Here is a 20905-nt window from a genome sequence, read left to right as displayed (position 1 = left end):
AGATCTTATGATGATAGAAGACAGATCGTATGTTATAAGTGTAACAACTTAGGACACATTTCTCAAAATTGTCATGCACCTGATGATCAACAGAATCCTAGAAGCAAAGCACTTGTATGCAAATTATGCAACAACTTTGGATACACAATGAAGTACTGCAAGATAGACAAAAACTTCAGAGATAGAAGGAACAATGGAAGACACTTTGGAAACAGAAGGAATGATAAAAGGAACCATAAAAGGAACTCTGGATCTAACAGTGAAGAAAAAAGAAACATTGTGAGTGAACTTCGAGAAGAACTTAATGAAGCATTCATGAAAGGAACAAATATCTCAAAAGGAAAGTTAGATGATGAGGCAAGAAGATCAAAGTTAGTTGTTGAGTTTGATTCAATCAAGTTGAATTAAGCTTGTTCATAGCATCAAAATTTGAGAACTTCAGTCAGAGACTGAATTAGAGGTAGCAAAATTAGGAAAAGGTGTACTCAGTCATTTTTAGATGGTACCTAAGCTCACTTGTGATTTGGAGCTCATCTAAACAAGTTATGATGAAATTCAGAGTTACTGGTACTATAATAAAAGTTGATTCTGTAACAAAAGATGAAAAGTATATTTTTTCAAAGAATTTTGTGACGCGAAGTTTTACAGATGTTTTTCATGATGGAAGGAGGCTATAGTAAACCTCAGGTGACATCTGAAGATTCGATAGACAAGTTTGGGCAGTTATTTGATTGTAGAATGCAAATAACAATTTTTTCATATTTGTGAAGTATGCAATTAATGCAATTTTCAAATTGATGGATAAATGGAGTATAGAATTGAATTTTACTTCATTGCAAACACTTTCAAAGTGAAGAGCATCCAGAAGCGACCTATTAGAAAAATTTCATAGCAAACCCTATTTTCAGAAAGAGGTATTTTATCATTTTTCACAAAATTTGTTCAATAAAAGATATTGTTGATAAAGATCATGGATATGTCAGTTGTTCACAGTGTTGAGAATGAGGATAGACCTAAGCTCAAGGTAGTTTCTGTAAAACCTAGTGATGGAAACCCTAACTTTGCATTGTCTATTACTCTGAACAACGTAGTTTACCTTGAAGACGTATAAAATTATTTGAATTGCAAGTTTGAGTCGATTGGCAGTGAATATATGAATAAGGATATGGAACTATTCTTTAACCATGACATGACTACAAAGCCTGGATTTGATCACTTAAAGGAATTTGATTTTTTTAAGTATCATTTCCATCGCGAGCTAGATACAGATGAATGGACTCAAATCATATTGAGTATGATACATGATGGAAAATTTTGGATGCAACACAATGTAGTAGACATTTCTACTAACCTAATTCATGAGATAACTAGTCTTAGCAAACAAAGCAATGTACCCATAGGTGAAAAGATGGTTAAGAAGAAAGTAGAAAGTTACACTAAGGCAGTATACAATGGGAAAGCCATAGTAATCAGCTCCATCAAGTAGGATGATGTGAGATTTCTTAATATAATTATTACTTATTTGTGCAAGTTCTAAGATATATGAAATTTCAGTAGGATTTATTTATGTAGCTTACAAGATATGTGTTGAGAAAGAGCAAGATAATTTGAGTGAAATATTGAGGATGAAACTCTTGGAAAACCTTGAAAAGATTAAGAGAACAAAGAATGGTGTATTTAGACTCCAATCACTGATAAATCACATATTCTTTCATGTGCTGAAGAGATTTCCTTACTTGTCAGTAACAGATATAATGAGTAGTGACAGATGCACTATGGAAAGGATTATAAAGGTATGTAGAAGGCACCTTGCAAACAAGGTATTGGAAAATGGTAATTTGATTATGAGGATATTCCAAAATGAGATGAAACAAAGATTTAGGATCTCACCTAAAATTTTGGATAGGTTCAAGGAGGACATATGTATTCTAGTTGATATAGACTATACATATATTCAAGTAGTAGAACCTTGGGAAACATTTTTGGATCCTTTGAGCTATGAGTTGAGTGATGATGTTGTAGTTAGCTACATTGACTTGTTCTTGAATTCAAACAAAGATAAAGCTGAGTATATATTTGTCATATGTGATGAGATTGTGCATCATTCTCATTAAGAAACCTTGGAGAATGCATCTCATAAGAAAGTTCAATCAATCATGAAGAAGGCAATATCTGAGGGTGGAATGACAGAAAGTGAATTTGAGGTTGTGACACAAATAATGAAACAAGGTGTATTGAACATACAACCCTTGTTAGTTTCAGTTGCTGACACAACTTTGGGATAGATCATTCCTTATGCAACAGTATCCAATGTTCAACCCAGTGAACACAAGAGAAAATCAGAGAGATTGGTTGAAACAGTGTCAACAAAGACTAAGAGAGTTAAATAGATGGCTATAGGACCTAGTAAGAGGTAGAAAGCATTGTTGATAATTGAATCTAGTGATGATGAAGAAGTTAAGGAATAGGAAACCAAGCAAGCTAAAAAGCTAACTCCACCTAAACAAGCAACGGGAAAAGCTCAGCAGCCATGGAAGTTGAAGATTGAGAAGATAAACACAACAATTGCAAATAAGGAAAACTTTGTTCAAATGAACAAGTTTTATGATCTATACAATAACTTTGAGAAAGATCAAATTGATATATCTACTGTGAGACATATCATTACAAATGATCTAAGTACGAAGGATATCAAAGGATTAGTGAACTAGAAAGTCTATGAGACACTCATAGAAAAAAAGACTCCAGCAAGAGAAGAAGACCTTGAACTTTGGAAGTCTATGCTAAGGACAATTTGCAAGATTGATGATGAAGATGAGATTAAGAGATTTTTGAATAACCTCACACCATACTTAAGAAATAAGTTGAGTCCATTCTAATTTATGGTTGGTGAGAAGGATAAGTTGAGAAAGGAGACTGCATCAGCTATCAACAAGATGTTGTCAGAGTCACAAGCAACATATCCTCCAGCTCTTAGAACCTTGGAAGTGTTAGTCAGTGGCGACACTATGAAGATTGATCAAACCAATGTTACTCTCAACATTGATGACACTAATCCATTTGGTGGTTCTGAACCAAATGTACCAAACAACGAAGATGTTGAGGAAAAGAAGAGGCTAACAGAAGTTGAAAAGCAGAAGATAGAGGAAGGCAAGCAACAATTTCTTGAGGAAGATAGAAAAAGAAAGGAAGATGAAGATAAAAGAAGGATTGCAAAAGAAGTAAAGAAAAATAAAATAGAGGAGAAAGAAAGGAAAAGATCAAAAGAGAAGAAAGAAAGAGAGGAAAATGAAAGGAAAGAAGAGGAAGAGAGGAAATCTAAGGAAGCAACAAAGAAACAGAAGGAGGATGAGACTAAACCATCTAGTTTATCTACTCTACTCTCTCTTACTAGTTTGGCTACTGATGATGAAGATCAAACTGGTCTGATTTCATCCTTATCCAAACTTTTACAGAAGAATAAGATAGTTAAGATTTTGCAAAGATCACTAATGGAAGTGACTAACAGATTGCATAGTACTTTGATAGTACAACATACTGAGTCAGATCCCGAACTAAGAGCATAGGCAATGCTAAATTCTTTTGATGAAGAATTTACTAATTTTTTGAATGTTGCAGAGGCGAAGGCTCAAATTTCCCATGATGCTAACCTGTTTAGCACCATCTGCTAAAACATCAAGAATGACTTAGTCAATCTTGATAAATCTTTGTATGTTAAGTGTACCTTATCATACAAACTAACTAAGGATTTGGACAGTTAGATAAAGGAAAAGATGAATGAGCTAGAGGCTTTATCCAACCTAATCCAGCACCCATCTAGAAAAGTTGATGATATTGAGAGTCAAGTTGCGAGTGTTCACAACAATATCAAGAAAGTGGAACTTTGGAAAGAGAAAATATTGAAGAGAACATCTGATTTCAGAGAATCCATTGCTCTGAAGTTATCATTTGTTGAGAAGCAGCTAGAAGAATGTGTCAAGGCCAAGGACACATATACAAACTTTCTGTATTCAGATATCAATGCAATTGAGATTACATCATATGCATTATGTGCAATTCTCACATCATAAGAGTCTACCAAAGAGTCATGGAACAAAGGTATGAATAGCCTGAAGATTATTTTTGATGATTGTATGAAGATAATATCAACATAAGGGAAGACAATGGTTTCAACAGTTTTTGATAGTTTTGGACTGAATCTTGACATTTTGACCTTTGTCATTGATGTCAAAGGGGGAGAGATTCATGTGAAATTATATACATGTCATTGTTGGGAAAGATACAAAGGGGAGAGATACATGTGTAGTATGAAATATATTAGCAGCTAGAAGAATGTGTCAAGGCCAAGGACACATATACAAACTTTTTGTATTCAGATATCAATGCAATTGAGATTACATCATATGCATTATGTGCAATTCTCACATCAGAAGAGTCTACCAAAGAGTCATGGAACAAAGGTATGAATAGCTTGAAGATTATTTTTGATGATTGTAAAGTTGTAAAGTTGTAAAGATTATTTTTGAAGATTATTTTATATGTAAAGTTGTAATAGATGTAATATTTATTTTGATAGTTAAGTTTTTGTCACTTAACCAATTTTTCTTAATTTGTTGCCATCAATGCCAAAGGGGGAGATTTTTGACAATTGGCTTATAGTGATATGTAATTGTTGTCATTAATGGCAACACATGATGTACATGTTGACAAGAAACCTCAGAAATAAAGATACTTAGTTTTTGGCTATCAAAAAATTGTTTAAGAATAGAATTTGGTTTACAACAATGTATTGTTTTGTTTATATTGCAAATGTCATATTATATCAAGCGAAGTTACATGAAGATAGTATACATGTTGGTGATGACGTGTATAACCTCATAAGTTTGTACGGATTGTATGGAACAAAGTTAATCGTGTTTTGATGAAGCAGGACAATGAATTGAATGAAAGAATTATTTTGATTGCAAAACAATTACTTGTCCAATTAGGGCTGACATCCTAGATGTTTACTCTAACTTGGAAAAGTGAATTGTGGTCTTAGCCAACCCAGCAGTAGTTTATGTAAAGGCATGGTATTTATGCAAAGGACTTCTTGTGATAAGAAGTGGATAATCTTGGTGTATTAGTGCTATCTTGTAAGATTGCGAAGTGAGTGAACTTTTGCGAAAGTGATATATGAAAATTTTTATCTGGTGATCTGAGATCGAGCTAAAGATCAGAGATCAGACAAGGAAGGAAAATAATAGTAAATTACTTGTTTGAACAGTGAGCTCTTCTTGTTGTTGAAATTGCATGTTTGGACATTGGGCTTTTCTTGCATACATTATACTACAACTCCTAACAAGGATTCAAAGTCTCCTAACAAGGACTGGTTATACTAAATTTTCTCATTGACTCCTAACAGGGTTCATCCTCTAACAAGGAACATATATATTAGTATATTATCTAGTTGGTATCATCCCCACCGAGGTTTTCCCTTGGCCAGGATTCCCTAGTTAACAAAATATGGTGTCATAAGTTATCTTTGTGTATTGTTATTGTTACTATTCAACATTACTTTATTGCTTTGTTATGCATGGTTTAAAGTAAGTAATAATATCTAGTTGGTGACTAAAGTTTTTAGATTATTGATTCACACCTCCCTCCCCCCCAAAAAAAAAATCCCCATTTTTAACACTAAATAGCTTCGAAGTGAGGTGAAACCTCTACTAATAAACACTTGTGCAGTTACTTGTTGTAGCTCGCTAGCTAAGTATTCTGGAATGGGGTTATAATAGCGATCAATGGTATGCTAGTTATGGTCTCCAGAAGTGGACACATCCAAAAATATAATTTGTAAATTATCTTGAGTCGATCTTATGTAATAAAGTGTAATGCAATTATATAATATGAGGTTGGTCACCCTCAAGGGTTAGGGATTAGTGTCTAAAACCTTCTTGGGCAGTTAAAAGTGCTTATACAAGGAAGGCCCATAGGTTATCTAGGGAAGTTATGGGTGATAGTCACATCTCTGTCTTACAAACTATTGTAAGGAAGGCGCCCATGTGGGTTTGCATATTGTAATTCTGCATTCGTAGCTATAATGATAAGCCCATATTTTGTTCTCTCAATTTTTATTGTTCTTTATTTCTATTGTTTGTTGTGGTATCAAGGGGAACACCCTTCATCAAAAGGTAGGTGAGATTTGATAAGAAATAGTTGGGATTTAAAAATTGGATGGTTTTATTATTGATTGTGTCTCATGTGCCTTAGTTGAGCATTTTTCCTATATTTTATACACTAGCCTTTGTTTGATGGTGATTGCTGCATTTCAAGATGTTCATGGAGGTAGTGATGTCTAATGTTGTAAAATTTTCTTTAATCATTTTCCTCTTAGTAGTCCTCCATCCCTACCTACTTTAGAGATGGATTCTTTTGTGTTTGGAATTTTTATTGAGATGATCTATGAGAATTACTTTACTCATAGTGGGCCACACAGATAATCTAGGTTTCCTTTCTTGCAGTGAATTCTTTTTGGACCATCTGGGTTGTAATCTTTTGTACTAGTGCTTCAATCAAACCAAAATCCTCTGCTGGGGGTGAAGAACTAAGAAGCTTACCCAAATTGTAAGTACCAAGATGTACAAGAAGAAATATACTAAATTTAAACCCAAAAACAAGAGTGCCCTGAACTAGAAGTTTTCATTGACTCTTTCTTTAGTAAACATACATTGAGTCAGATAAAGTTTTTAACATAATTATTATATCTGTCATTTTGGATGAACATTGTTAAGTAGTTTTGTTGTACTGATGCAAATTAGAATATTCTATTCTAAAGCATCAAAAGGCTTCCTACCAGATAAATTCCTACAACAACAGTCCAAAAGTAAACATGTCAGTTTTCTCATCAACTATCCCATGCATGAAATACTCTAGTGCTAGATATCTTCTCAAAATGTTACACCAATTATGATGTAGGAGCATCCAGAGGTATAAGGGCAATCCTGTGTCACCCAAAAAAATGTACCTAAACATAGTTTCTATTTCATGTGTTTTCATTTCTAGATACCCATTTGAGTCAAATAAAGGTTCCAACTCTCACAGTTCCACTATCAGTGTTCAGGGTTAGAGTATTTAAGCACCTTGGGATATGTGTAAATGCCGAAAAAATAGGACTATGTAATTGAGCCATAATTATGGTGAACTAGAAGGTGTAAATTGGAGGGAGGATTAAAATTGTAATTTAGAACATTCCAGAAAAAGAATTAGGTCAAAAGGCTGCACGGTTTGAAAGTTATTACAGTTTTTCGATTTTTGGAGACCTCCTAATAATGCTTCAAAGTTAGGTTTGAGGCATTAAATGACCTCGTACAGGGCCAAAAAATGGGGATGAGCGAAGCTGGTCTATAGGGCTATAAAGCACTCCGAGAGCTTTTCGAAAATGTAAACGGTTCGTCGATCGGAGCTACGGTTCAAAAGTTATGCCTCCCAGAAGTTCGGCTACCGTTTCTAGATTCTTCTAATTTTGTACTGACTTCTAAAGTGACTTCTGGAGCCTTCCATTTTGGCGGTGGATGCCAACTAGCACTTTCTAGAATGTATTCCTAATCCTTAACCCTTTGGGGTCTATTTAAGGATATTTATGGCGTTGTAAAAGGCAGTTCGGAGTGGAGTTTGAGAGAAGGTACTGGGAGAAGAAATTATCTCCAGATTTTTGCTATTGTAAGCCCATAGGGCATGTTTTGGAGTTTGTTTTCTCTACATTAAGTGTACTAGCATATTTTCATAGTTAATAAAGTTTTCCCTTTCCTATTGTGTCCATTCTGTGCTTGGGTTGTGTCCCCATAAAATTAGAAAGAGATGAGAGAAAAGTTGTGTGAGTTGCAAGTTACAAAACACAGGATAATGGAAAAGCTTAACTTACCCATAAGTTCCTTCAATGGGAGTTATAGAGTGGTGGGTCCATTTCCCTAGGAGCCATTTTGCCAATCCAAAGTTTGAAATCAATAGCAGAGGCCAATCAAGGATCCAAACAAATGAATGAATATTCATTTATATAAGTTTGAAGTTTATTCATTACTAGATCTTAAGGATCATGCAACTCTATAATGACAAGTTTTCTTACCCGGGGCTCAAATTCTCTATCTAGAAGAATATTGGATGTTTTGATATCCTTGTGAATGATTCACCTTTGGAAACGTTTGTGAAAATAATGTAGTCCCCTAGCTATACAAACATCCACCTTGTATCATATTGACCACTCCAACAATGGAGTATTTGTATCTAGCCCCAGGCTCTTCTCTCTCTCTCTCCAATTTACATACATGCAAATCAATGATAAAGATAAACTAGGGGACTACACAATGGAATCTTTTGTTGAGTTGGGGGAATGGAAGGGAAATTAAAAGTCAACAAATTTTGATTAATTATGTTATAACTTATGCCTCCACTAGTTTTCACATTCATTCAATCATTTAGGATTTAGGAGTGAATATATATTTTCTCTCTTGTTGTGCCCTTGTAATCTATGTCTCTACAATGATCTTTTCTAGTGGAGAAGGAAGAAAAGGAAAAGGAAAGAAAAGGAAAAGGAAAAGGACGAGTCTCGTATATATCACAATGTAGTACAAGTGGTTTTAAATACAACCACATTCGTGGCCAGCTGAAGCAACATGAGAAATAGAATAAGAGAGGGAAACTCATCTTAGACAACATAAGGAAAAGAAGAAGTTATCAAAATGGAACTTACATAAGTTGATCTTCACTATATGAAGTCTTGAACTCCATCTTGGTTTTCTATGATGGAAGTCTTCTAAGAATGCATTGGATAGTATATAGTGATGTTGTTGCTACCATTGATGGTGGGTGTTTCATCATAACACCTTCCAACAAGCATAGTTTCATGAGAAAGGAGGACACTATTTTCAACTAAACAAGGTTCCATTATGTATGTATATACAACATTAAATTGAGATTATATATAACCTGATCATGTTATTGATATCATAGTAACCATCTTAGTTTATGTGACTGCAATATTTGCATTCACTCAATCATAGCCAATCAGGTTTTGCCTAGCAAAATAACCTGATCTAGTTATGTAAACATGGAAACATCATTCATGCCTTAAAAACCCGATTGGCTTATTTGAAAATCTAAAACCTAATCGAGTTTATGGCTTAGCCTTGGGAGTTGACCCAAAGTCTTGGTAGCTCATTTTCCCTCCAATTTCAATCCTTTACATGTTTTTTCATCTTTTAAAATGAATTATCATCTTTGCCTTCACCAGTTTCCAAACAATAACGTGGGTATTTCTGAAATCACTACCATAATCTCACATGTCTTCTTAGCTTTCTAACCATATATATTTTTTCCTTTTTTAGACAACATTAACAATGTAAATTTTAATTAGTTCTACCACTATCTTCATAGTCCTCACAGACATATGTCTCACTTTTTTTAAAAATAAATTGTAGTATAATTAAGAAAATGCACAATAAATTACATATTATTGTTCTTCGCTTCATTCTATACACTTAATAAAAAAATCATTTTCGGTTATTACGATGCAAGTTGTGGCCTGCATACAAATATGTACCAAAATTTCAGGATGCAGTCACTTCAATTATTCATTAAAAAATACTCATAAGAAAATTATACAAAATTACACAAATCATCCTACCAAAGGAATTTGCAAATACTAAATAGAATTGTCTTTTTGTGCTACACATGAAAATAACTATATTAAATTTTCTAAAAAAATCAGGAACTATTTTTTTTTGTGCACAAGTTTTGACCCACCTAATCTTATTCATTTTGTAAAAACTCTAGTAAATTAGAAAGTAGATTCAAAGTACTGCAATTTATATTTTTTACACATCTTTTTATTTTGAGTGGATGGCTCTCAAACATCTCGTCCAAGTTCAAGTTTCCCTGATTTCAGAAAAAAGATGTCCACTTATACCCACTTTTGTACAAAATGGCTACGCAACAACTGGATTCCATCTGTTTTTGTATTTATAAATAAAATTAAATATCATACAACTATCTTGTGGTTTTCAAATTAATTTTAAAATGCAAATAATTTGTCTCTTCAATTGCATTTTCATTGTTGCATAGACAATGCCCTTTTTGTACACCATCTCAGTGCACTTACCACATGAGAAGGCCCATTGACATGACACATGTCAAGGGACAGGTTTGAGGCAAGGTTCACTATTGTTTGTTCCCCTGGACATTGTGGCACAAGGTGGTCAATTGAGTTCGTCACATGTATCCATAGATATTTTTTTAGCATCGACGTGTCTGTTATGAGAATACTTTTAACAATTTTAACTGTCATCATGGTTCTCCGAGCATGATTTAAAAAATGATTGTCAATATCATTAAATATTTTATAGTTGAGAATTTTCTACGTAAGGGTAAAAAGTTATGTTTTATGGGTTCATTCTTCTCTAGTTTAGGATTAATGTTTCGAAAATAGAAGAGACTATTATTTGTCTAGCAACGCTTTAAGATACTTTGCTCAGACTTTAATAAATCATAAATATTTGTCACTTTAGAAGTTTGGCAATGCTTTATTGAGCCCTTTGGTTTTAAGTTGATTATGAATATATTGAAAGTCTATGCAAAATGAGCAATTGTGGTCTATTACAACACTCTTATAATTATGTCTATGAAGCTTTCTTAGAATTGGATCATGTCTCATACTTTTTCAATTAAAGTATTTGGGATTGTATCATACGTGTGGTGATATTGAAGGTGAATAGATGTATAAGGCTTGTTAGTACATATATGTGTTATCTCAAACCCCTTCTATTCATGAAGACTAGACTTGTCAATCCCAAAGGTCATTCAACAATAGTAATTTGGTCCTACATTCTCAAACTTCCCATAAGATCTATCATCTTCTGGACTTGTAAAGTCATTGTGATGATACAATGTGATATCATTAATTTGAAAGGAGCTAACAAAAGAAGATTAATAGCTCATTAATATGTTTCACATGTATAATATCCTATCATTTTTAGCCTTTCGTTTCATAATTAGTCCATTTATACACGAGTATAGAATATTACAATAATTGTCCATAAATAATGACAATTACATGATTATTGGAACTATGACAGGCATACGTCCCTTATTAGTAGTATTTATTATAATTTATTTAAAAGAATTGACTCATGGAGGCCTCACAAACAGTACCATCACTACATGTCTCACGCAGAAAGAAGAATCTGAATTGATTCCGATGACATTTATGGTATACAACGAAAGAGAGGCAGGCATTTCCTTCTCAGACCTCTTAGAAAATCAACACGGCCATATGAGAAACATTTTTTTTCACAGTTTCTTTCGAAAAACTATGGAAGAGAGACCAACGCTTGGGGTGGAACTCTCCAAACTTTGGATTTTCTGGGGGTGTTCCACAACTTGTTTCAACCGAGCCCAACAAAGCAAACCACACCAGCAGAAACAAAATTGTTCCTGTTCTTATCTTTTCCCAGGCTGGGAAAGATCTTTCAATGACAACACATTAACACAACACAGACAACAACAGGTGTCTAAATTCTCTCAGGCAAGTAAATCGGCTCGTGATCCGACCAAATAGTCTGCTGCTCAGAACCCCAGCAGCAATATGGATCGTCAAGCAAGTTTTCCATATTATTATTCACTTGCCAATCTGAAGAAATCACACCGTTTTTGCTACTGGTGTGATTATTATTGGAACTGTTACTGTTGAAATTGTAGATTTGAGGGGCTGCAGTGCACTGTTCTTGCACATTATTGCTGCTGAATCCTGCTAATTTTTGCTGGATATCTGAAAAACTTAAACCCACATAGTTAGACGAGCCGAAGAGATTACTGTAAGAAGATGAATTTGCGTCAATGGTGGACGACATATTTTCAGAATTGAGAAAATCCGGTTGATGAAAGAAGTCGGTGTTGCTTTGCAATCTCGGGATCGGGGCCGTCGTGCAATGATCTGAAGCCCTGTAGTTAAGAATTTCTCCGAGCTCTGAACCGAATCTGTAGCCGGTGGAGCTGTTGAAAGATGTGGAAGAAGATGTAGTTTCCTGAATGTTGCTGTTGTTGACTGTAAGTGGTGAGCTCTCGCTGCTGCTTACCGTTGCCGCTGAATTGGAGGTGGATTTGGATTTGGATTTGTCGGCCGCTGGCGAATTGTTGTTCCGGGGCTTTGATTTCCTGTTGTGATTGTTCTTCCGGCAGCCGCCGCCGACGGGAACGTTCCTGAGGACTCCGCCTTTGGTCCAGTAGCGGCGGCAGGTCTTGCAGAAATGGCGGGGCTGCGAGAGGTTGTAGTTGTTGTAGTAGCAGAACTTTGTGTTAATGGAGTCGCAGCGCGGGCATTTCAGGATCTGGCTCGGGTGTGGCCTTGTACGCCCAAGCGCCCGGTTACATGAGCTCGATGCCACTCCTGGTACCAGCAGCATCGAATTTAGTGTCGAATCCAGCACGCCGCTTTGATCCTGCATCGCAAACTGCATTTGCAAATGTGTTAGAATTTGATTTCGATGATCAGAAATGAGTAGATCTGATAAAACTAGTAAAAATTATCAATTATATCAGTTTCTTTGTTGAATACAAGAGTGGAATTTCAGCCGGATTCAAGTAAACAAGAGAGTTTCAACGCCTGGAAATGAACAGTAAAGGATTACAGATTTCTTCAACTACAACAATAAGAAAAGCGCATAAATAGATACTGGAAAATGATTGATCAAGCGCAAGTAGGATCGTAGGCGTGTGTCGTGCCTAAGCTGAAGAGAACTGAGAAAGTTCAATTTACATTCCAAGAAATGAAGAAGGCGGAATCTGCAAGAAGCCGCAGCGCAATGGTGATTTGTCGATTGGAGGCTTTGAGTTCGAATCCGGGCAGGTTTAGATCTAGAGAATAGCTTGGAGGCTACGGGAAAATGGAATTCGAATCTGAACTTTCTTGTTATAGAGATGGATCTCTAAAACAGGGAATGCTAACTTGCCAAGTCGGAGAATTTACAGGCAAGAAGTCTCCTGTACACGGGTAGTCGCAGCTAGAGATTTCTACTACATAAACATGAACTAATTCCGGCTATAAACTGATTTCTTCGATTCCCCTAATTCCGTGAGGATCTGTAGAAATTAGGTTCCTGACTTCATACACATATTTCCTCTAATTCATGTATTCTACTACTTCTGAACTAGATTTAACAAAACTGAACATACAGACGTCCAATTTACTCCACAAGCCTCAAAATCTGGCCAAAAATTCGCAAAATAAACTTCAAACCGTACAATACGCGTAGTCATTTTCCTAAATTTTCTAGTGCTGAATATAATGAGGAAGACAGATATAGTGTTGCAAGGGAAAGTACCGGATCGCGTTCTGTCCGTCAAATTAAATGATCAAGACCAAATAACGTGGAAGAGAAAATAAAAATGATAGCGAAGGAATGAATCTGAGAATCCCCATACCAAACCAGAAGAAGTTCCATGTAATTATAGACGTAGAACAAATGGTCGAAGCAATGTAAATCCTTTGCATTCTTGTGGCCAGTTTGCATTCGAACCACAAACCTTGTGACACGATGCACTTCATCTATAATTTGGAAATAGAATAGCATCACTGTTTTACGTCTCTCAACATCCAGCTGAGCAAACTCCCAATTAGATATTCGAATTTCGCAAAATGACGGTGGCTTAAAGACAAACTAGTCGCAACGATTGATGATCGACATTCATAAAAAAACGACAAATACAAATTTCGCAACAAAAAAATCGCTTCGATCGGAGAAAGCTAACAAAGAAAAGACTCTCTAGGCTGTCTAGCAAATTAATAATTGAATGAAATTCACAACTTCATAATATTTTCGCTTGATTGGCCGATTTATTTGATCTCGTCCTACATAATCCTAATTGCGAAGAAAAACGTGAAAACTGAGGCTTTAAGCTTCTACGTCACCGATTACTTCCTGTCTGCCTGATATTTAGAACAGGACTCGGATCCGACTCAGGTAAAATAGTGAGGGCCTGAAGATGCACAACTTTTTTAACAGTTACAGTAATTACCATTGCAAGTGATGATGCAAACCACTTGAGATGAACGTCGAAAGTAAAAGTATGGATGAAACCTTATACAGATCCCCCACACGCACGTGAAAAGAATGGAAATGCAAATTTTTCGATATCACTCGGACACAAATTGGAGGAATCGGCTTTGACACATTAAATTAACGACATGAACAGGGCGAACATACAAATATCATCAGAGATTTAAGCATTTAACTCGTTTATCTGCAGAAAATTTCAGAGTAGAACAGACAAGTCCTTCACCTTCATTAAAGTGGTAGATAAGTGTACCAATATAACTTTTAAACATCCTAGCCAGCAATTTACTCTTTGAATTTCGCAAATCTGAAAGCAATCACGGAAGCAGTAATGGAAACATTATAACAAACGCCTCTTTTCTTCCAAAACCTCAATTCCGGAAGGACACGGCAAAGACACAAGTGAAAAACACGGATCCTACAACTTATCAACGCAGTCTTCCATTTCCAACTGAACTACTCAAAATTATAAACAACAGATCAGCGATAGTATTGATCAAGCCGCATTGAAAAAAATACAACAATATTCAGCAAAAATTCATGAAATTTGCACAATAACAAAAAGTCAGACGGTTATATTTAACTCATTTCTTCTATTTTCTACTTACACTGAAAATTAAAAGCAACGGAACGGCGAAAACATTGATCTGCAGCAATGAATAAGTACAAGTATATACACCTTAAAATCACGAAATTACCACAGTAACAAAATTCACACGGTCTTAACAACTCTAGTTTTCTTATAACTTGTACTGAGTGCGAAAAGCTTTGATCTGGCAGCATTCAGACCAATAAACTCAACAAAGTCTACAGAAATGAAAATCCACACGATCAAATGCAGAAAAGAACAGTTAGCCATATTCACCATTTCAAGCGACGGTGCGGAGAACCGCTGATTACAAACGTTGTGATGAGCCGCGTTCAACATGAGTTCGGAAAGATGATGTTATCAGAAATTCCTCCACAATTCACCTCAGTTGTCGACCCTAATCGTTCCTACGTCTTGAAAATGCTTCTCCAGAACTCTCCACAGAATCCGTGCCCAGACCTCCAACAATTCACTGTAATCCCGGCTCACAGACAACCGGGGGCTGTCCCTACCTAAGAACCAGTACTCAGAACATGCGCAGAGCCTAAATCGAACATCCGAGCTCTGAAATCGACCGAAGCCTCAAAGGTTTCCTCAGCAATTCTATAGGCAACGAATGCCGCAGCCTAAGCACCTGCAATTCACTGAGAAAACCGTCCAAAGTGAAGAGCGACAACACTCAGAACACCCCGGAAGCCTGAATTGAACATCCGAACTCTGTAATCCAACGAACCTCAACACAGCCTCACAAAAATCCTCAACAATTCTCGAAGCTCTGAAAAGCCTTAAAAAAGCCTCGCAAATTTCCTAAACAATTCACCGAGCTCTGAAAAAAGCCTTATATAAAACTCCTCAACAATCCTCCAAGCTTTAAGAAGAGCGTACAAGTTTTCTCAACAATTCTCCGAACTTTGAAAAAACTTTAAAAATTTCCTCCACAATTCTCCGAGCTCCGAAATTCAACAAAGCCTCACAAATTTCCTCCACAATTCTCCGAGCTCCGAAATCCAACAAGGCCTCACAAATTTCCTCGACAAATGTCCGAGCTGCGAAGTCAAACAAAGCCTCACAACTTTCCTCAACAATTCTCCAGCTCCGTAATCCAACAAACCTCAACAAAGCCTCACAAGCTCCCTCCTCAATTTCCCAAACATCAAAATCCGCCGGGCACGAGCAATGAGGAGCTCTCAGAACCAGCAAATCTCGCCAAAGCCTCACAAACTTCCTCAAACATCAGAATTCCCGGCACGAGCTCTTCAAACCAGCAAATCTCACCAAATTTCTGAGAAAAGCAATCTCCCAGGTACAAGCAATGAATGCCGCAATCACAGCAACTCAAACTCACTCCCAACCCAGTCCAAATCCAACATCACCCCACCACCACGACGCAAAAAGATCAAACTGCGCATGAATACAAACCGCGGCAATCAATGAGGAGAGCTGGCCGCACGCCGTACAGAAGACCCGTCCGACAAGCTCAGTACGACTCCATTAACCATTCATCCACAATGTGCAGGATATACCATTCAGGATCACCTCAAGCCAAAATCCCAATCCAGCCAAAGCCCAAGTCCGAATGACAAGAGCAGAGAGTGAGATCAAGATGAGATGGTCACATGGTAGGAGGTACACAAAAGAAGTTCTATAAATGATAAATCCCACCACCAAATAGGTACAGAATCAGAGCGAAAGAGAGATAAATAGAGAGTGTAAGTACCGGCCAATCCTCCCATCCCAAATCCCAATCTTCCAAGGGGCAAGAGAAAACAGAAAACCCTAATTCCTCTCTTGATAACAATACGAGGCGATCGGCATCAGCAACGGAAAAGGGAAAGGGAAGGGAAGGGGCTGCAGAATAAGAGGGGCGATGGCGATGGCGACAGCGCGGAGTACGAGGTTACAGTACAGGTGGGCGTGGAGGACTGGGCTCCAAGCAGGGGGAAGGGGGCGACGTGGCCATCTCACTGCCACGTCTGGTCCCGTCAAATCCGTCAGACTGTCGGGCCCACACACTTTATCCTTTCCCGTCGGTGCTGCATAACCGTCCACGTTGCCTACTTTTGACATTCATTTGCCGGGCCCCGCACCCCCGTCAACTTCTCCCGCCGACCATCCCGCCTTCGCCTTCGCCTTCTCCGGCCTCGGGATCGCCGCCGACTAGCTGTCGCCTGCCGCACTTCGATGCTTGCGTGGCGGCGCACCGGGTAAATAGAAAACGGGGAAAATGTATTGATTGATTGCTGACGTCGGCGGTGACTGGGGAACAGTGAGCGTGAGATAATTGCGGTGGGAAGTTAGGCCAACTACTGATCGATGCCGACGTGGTGGGACCCGCACTCTCTCTCTCTCTTCCAATATATCTTATCTGGCTATCGCCTGCCCCCAACCCCAACCCCCTTACCCCCGGAGCTTAACCCGGGTTAGTACAATACGCTTTTCCGGATTTGTCTCGAAATATCACTTGTGCACCCACGAGGAGCTAGGCGACCTCTATACATTTTTTATACTTTATTAAATTTATTTGGAGGAGATTGGAACTCAACTTCACATAGGTGCTTACGATATGGGTAGATGAGGGGAAGATCTCTAGCCTATTATTTTCTCATGGCCGTTTAATTTTATTTTTTATTGGAGAAAAAAAACCTAAAATACAATGCAGTGGGTGTTTAATCTTTGTTCGTCCATTCTCGATATTATATCTCATAGTGTTCTAATGACTGTACAATCTCTAGCCTATTATTTTCTAATGGCCGTTTAATTTTATTTTTTGTTGGAAAAAAAAAAACTAAAATACAATGCAGTGGGTGTTTAATCTTTGTTCGTCTATTCTCAATATTATATCTCACAGTTTTCTAATGACTGTACACCCTGAGTTGGTCACGAAGAGTCTCTAGCCTACTATTATCTAATGATTGTAGCATCTGAGTTGGCAGTGGAGAGTCTCTAGCCCACCATTATCTAATGACTTTAGCCAATGAGAGTCTCTAGTCTACTATTATCTAATGATTGGAGAGTCTCTAGCCCACCATTATCTAATGACTTCAGCCAAGGAGAGTCTCTAGCCTACTATTATCTAATGAATGGAGAGTCTCTAGCCCGCCATTATCTAATGACTTTGGCCAAGAAGAGTCTCTAGCCTACTATTATCTAATCATTGTAGCACCTGAGTTGGTAGGGGAGAGTCTCTAGCCCACCATTATCATATGACATTAGCTAGGGAGAGTCTCTAGCCTACTATTATCTAATGACTGTAGCACTTGAGTTGGTAGGGGAGAGTATCTAGCCCACCATTATCTAATGATTGTACACCCTGAGTTGGCCAGGGAGAGTCTCTAGCCTACCATTATCTAATGACTATAGTACCTGAGTTGGCACGGAAGAGTCCCTAGCCTACCATTATAGAATAAATGTACAACTTTGTTTTGCAACTCTTGTTCTCTCATCTTAACGATGAATCACATAGTGTGATTGAAAATGTTCATGGTAAAAAATCCAACACAGTCTATTCCATAAACCATTACCAATAAATTTAATGGATTGTAGAAATCTAATCTCTCTGGTTGTACAACTTGAGTTGGTCGAGAAGAGTCTCTAGCTTGCCATTACATAATGATTATTCATCTCTTTAATTGCCCAATCTTCTACGTTATAGGCAACCATTTTCTAATGATTGTAGAACTTGAGTTGGCCTAGTGCTAAAGAATTTATACTCTTCAAAGATAGGCTATAAGTTCAAATCCTATTAGGAAGTAAGGTATGCACACTTTTTTTTAGCACAACTAGGTGGCTCTCGCAAGGATTACAAGGTAGTCTCATTTTGTTGTCACCCAAAAACACATGGTTAGTATTGTGGACTATAACAATACGAACTTTCATTTCATTTCCAACTCTGATAGAGTAGGGGAAGGTTAGATATAGTGTGTTATTTTCTAATGACTATTCATCTCTTTATTCACCCAATCCTTCAAGTACTAAGTTTAAAGGATCCAAAAAACCGACAAGTAAAAGTTTGTTAAAAAGTTTCATATATACCATTGAGTACAAAAGGACCTTTCCTTTCATTTCCAACCCGAACTGGCAAACCCTTTTCTAATTACTATTCATCTATTTATTCACCTAATCCTTCAAATACTAATTTTAAAGAATCTAAAAAACTAACAAGTTCAAGTTCATTAAAAGGTTTACCTTTCCTTTTCAACCCAAATAGAATAGGGGAAGGATGTCTAGAGGATAATTTTCTAATGACTATTCATCTATTTATTCCCCCAAATCTTCAAGTACTAATTTTAAAGAATCTAAAAAATAAACAAGTAAAAGCCTGTTATTAATAGTTTCACATATACTAATTCAACCACCCAATTCTACCCCATAATTAGTATTTTTACACTTTAATTACAGAAGTTGTGAAACCTTATCAGGGATGTGGCCGCTATTCTCCATAAAAAATAACACCTCCATACGCATTTGTAAAAAAACTCATTTCCCCATATCACAATGGATTTCAAATGACTATTATCTTTGTTTGCCCAAATATTCAAGTACTAATGTTAAAGAATCCGAAAAACTAACAAGTAAAAGTATGTTAATTGTTTTCACATATACCAATAGACACCAACTTCTACCCCATAGAATTTAATTGGAGAAGTTGTGCAACTTTATCAAGGGCGCAACTATTCTCTCCACAAAACAAAACACCCATACCAAAACTTATTTTCACAAACCACAATGAATTTTTCAAACACCATAATGAATTTTTCAACGAGCATTCATCTCTTTATTCACCTAATCCTCCAAGTACTAGTTTTAAGAATCCAATGAAATGACAAAAGTTTCAACTATATTGATAACCACTCACTTCTACCCCAATAGTTAGAATTTGTACACTTAAGTTGAGAAGTTGCCCAACTTTATCAAGGATGCGACCATTCTCCACACAAAACATCACCTCCATACACATTTGTACAAAAACCTATTTTTGCATACCACAATGGATTTCAATGACTAATAATCTCTTTATTCACCCAATCCTCCAAGAACTAATTAAAGAATCCAAAATCATGACAAGTAAGAGTCTGTTTAAAAAAATTAGATGTACCACTAGCCCCTCATTTCTACCCCATAGTTAGAATTTATACACTTTAATTGGGGAAGTGCAACTTTACTGGGGACATGGATATTCTCCCCACAAAACAACTCATCCTTACAAAAACCCATTTTCACATATCACAATGGATTTTCAATGATTGTTCATCTCTTTATTCACTCAATATTCCAAGTACTAATCTTAAAGAATCCAAAAATTTGACAAGTAAAAGCCCTTTAAAATGTTTCACATGTACCAAGAACGACCCACTTCAACCTAGTAGTTAGAACTTGTGCACTTCAATTGGAAAATTTGTCCAATTATATTGGGAATGTGTATGCAACTTTATTGGGGACATGGTTACTATCCACATGAAATGACACCTTGTTAAACTGTTAGAGGATTAGAAAGCACAAAGGGGCAAAGTGGTGGTGTGGGAGGGGTAAGGGGGGTCTGGGGGTGAATTGGTGCAATAGTATTCTCAAAGCTCTTTAATCCAAACCAAAACTTAATACATAAAACAAATGTAGCTAATCCAAACAAGATACACAGCATGAACATCATAACACCATGATTTGTTGTCGAGGAAAACCCAGTTAAGGAAAAACCATGGTGGGGATGATGCCCACAAATAACCCACTATTGAAATAATAAGTGCTAAGTACAAAAATGGGGAATGCATTTGCATTTAGACATAAATCCTAGAGCTAACAACTCAATTACACAATCCAAAATACATCAAGTCAGATAGCCAATTACATAACCAAAATTGACTTACAGTCCTTTATTGAATGATTGGTAGCATCAATAATGCTTATATAGTTCCAATGAAAATTTGAACATAAATTTGCACATCAAACATAGCCCTTGATCATCAAATTAACACTATTATCTTCTTCTATATTTTTCTTCTTTATCTACATCCTTTGCAACCAAAAAACCAATCTTAAATACAAGATTATAACCCAAAAACTCTAACTTCGTCGGCCAAAACAAAGTGATGAAATATGTAGAAGTCTTTGTGCCAAAATAACATCAAGTCTCAAATTCAAATATTTCCAGCCAACACAAGTATCCTTTAATGTTAGATCTATAATAAACAATCATCAAATTGATAATCAAAATTGATTTACCAAATGTAAAGAGTAA

The 20905-nt window shown here is 36.6% G+C and overlaps 1 protein-coding gene across 3 annotated transcripts; it reads right to left on the bottom strand.

Annotated features, from left to right (window-relative positions):
- Nucleotides 1–11198: 11198 nt before the first annotated feature.
- LOC149570065 (uncharacterized) lies at nucleotides 11199–16347 on the bottom strand. 3 transcript variants are annotated; one of them, XM_089822706.1, is made up of 2 exons: nucleotides 14950–16347; nucleotides 11199–12482 (listed from the first exon to the last, which is right to left on the bottom strand). In XM_089822706.1, the coding sequence occupies exons 1-2, from the start codon at nucleotides 15010–15012 to the stop codon at nucleotides 11544–11546; spliced, it is 1002 nt and encodes a 333-aa protein (XP_089678832.1). In that variant the 5' UTR covers nucleotides 15013–16347; the 3' UTR covers nucleotides 11199–11543. The 3 variants fall into 3 exon arrangements, with proteins under 3 accessions (XP_089678832.1, XP_089678834.1, XP_089678833.1); XM_089822708.1 differs by lacking the exon at nucleotides 14950–16347 and adding an exon at nucleotides 13453–13622; XM_089822707.1 differs by lacking the exon at nucleotides 14950–16347 and adding an exon at nucleotides 13353–13480.
- Nucleotides 16348–20905: the final 4558 nt, after the last annotated feature.

The sequence above is a fragment of the Cupressus sempervirens genome, chromosome 3 (genome assembly GCF_028749045.1).
Source record: "Cupressus sempervirens isolate cs-2001-9-10 chromosome 3, ASM2874904v1, whole genome shotgun sequence".
Classification (NCBI taxonomy): Eukaryota; Viridiplantae; Streptophyta; class Pinopsida; order Cupressales; family Cupressaceae; genus Cupressus; species Cupressus sempervirens.
This window is presented reverse-complemented; position numbering and strand designations above follow the sequence as displayed.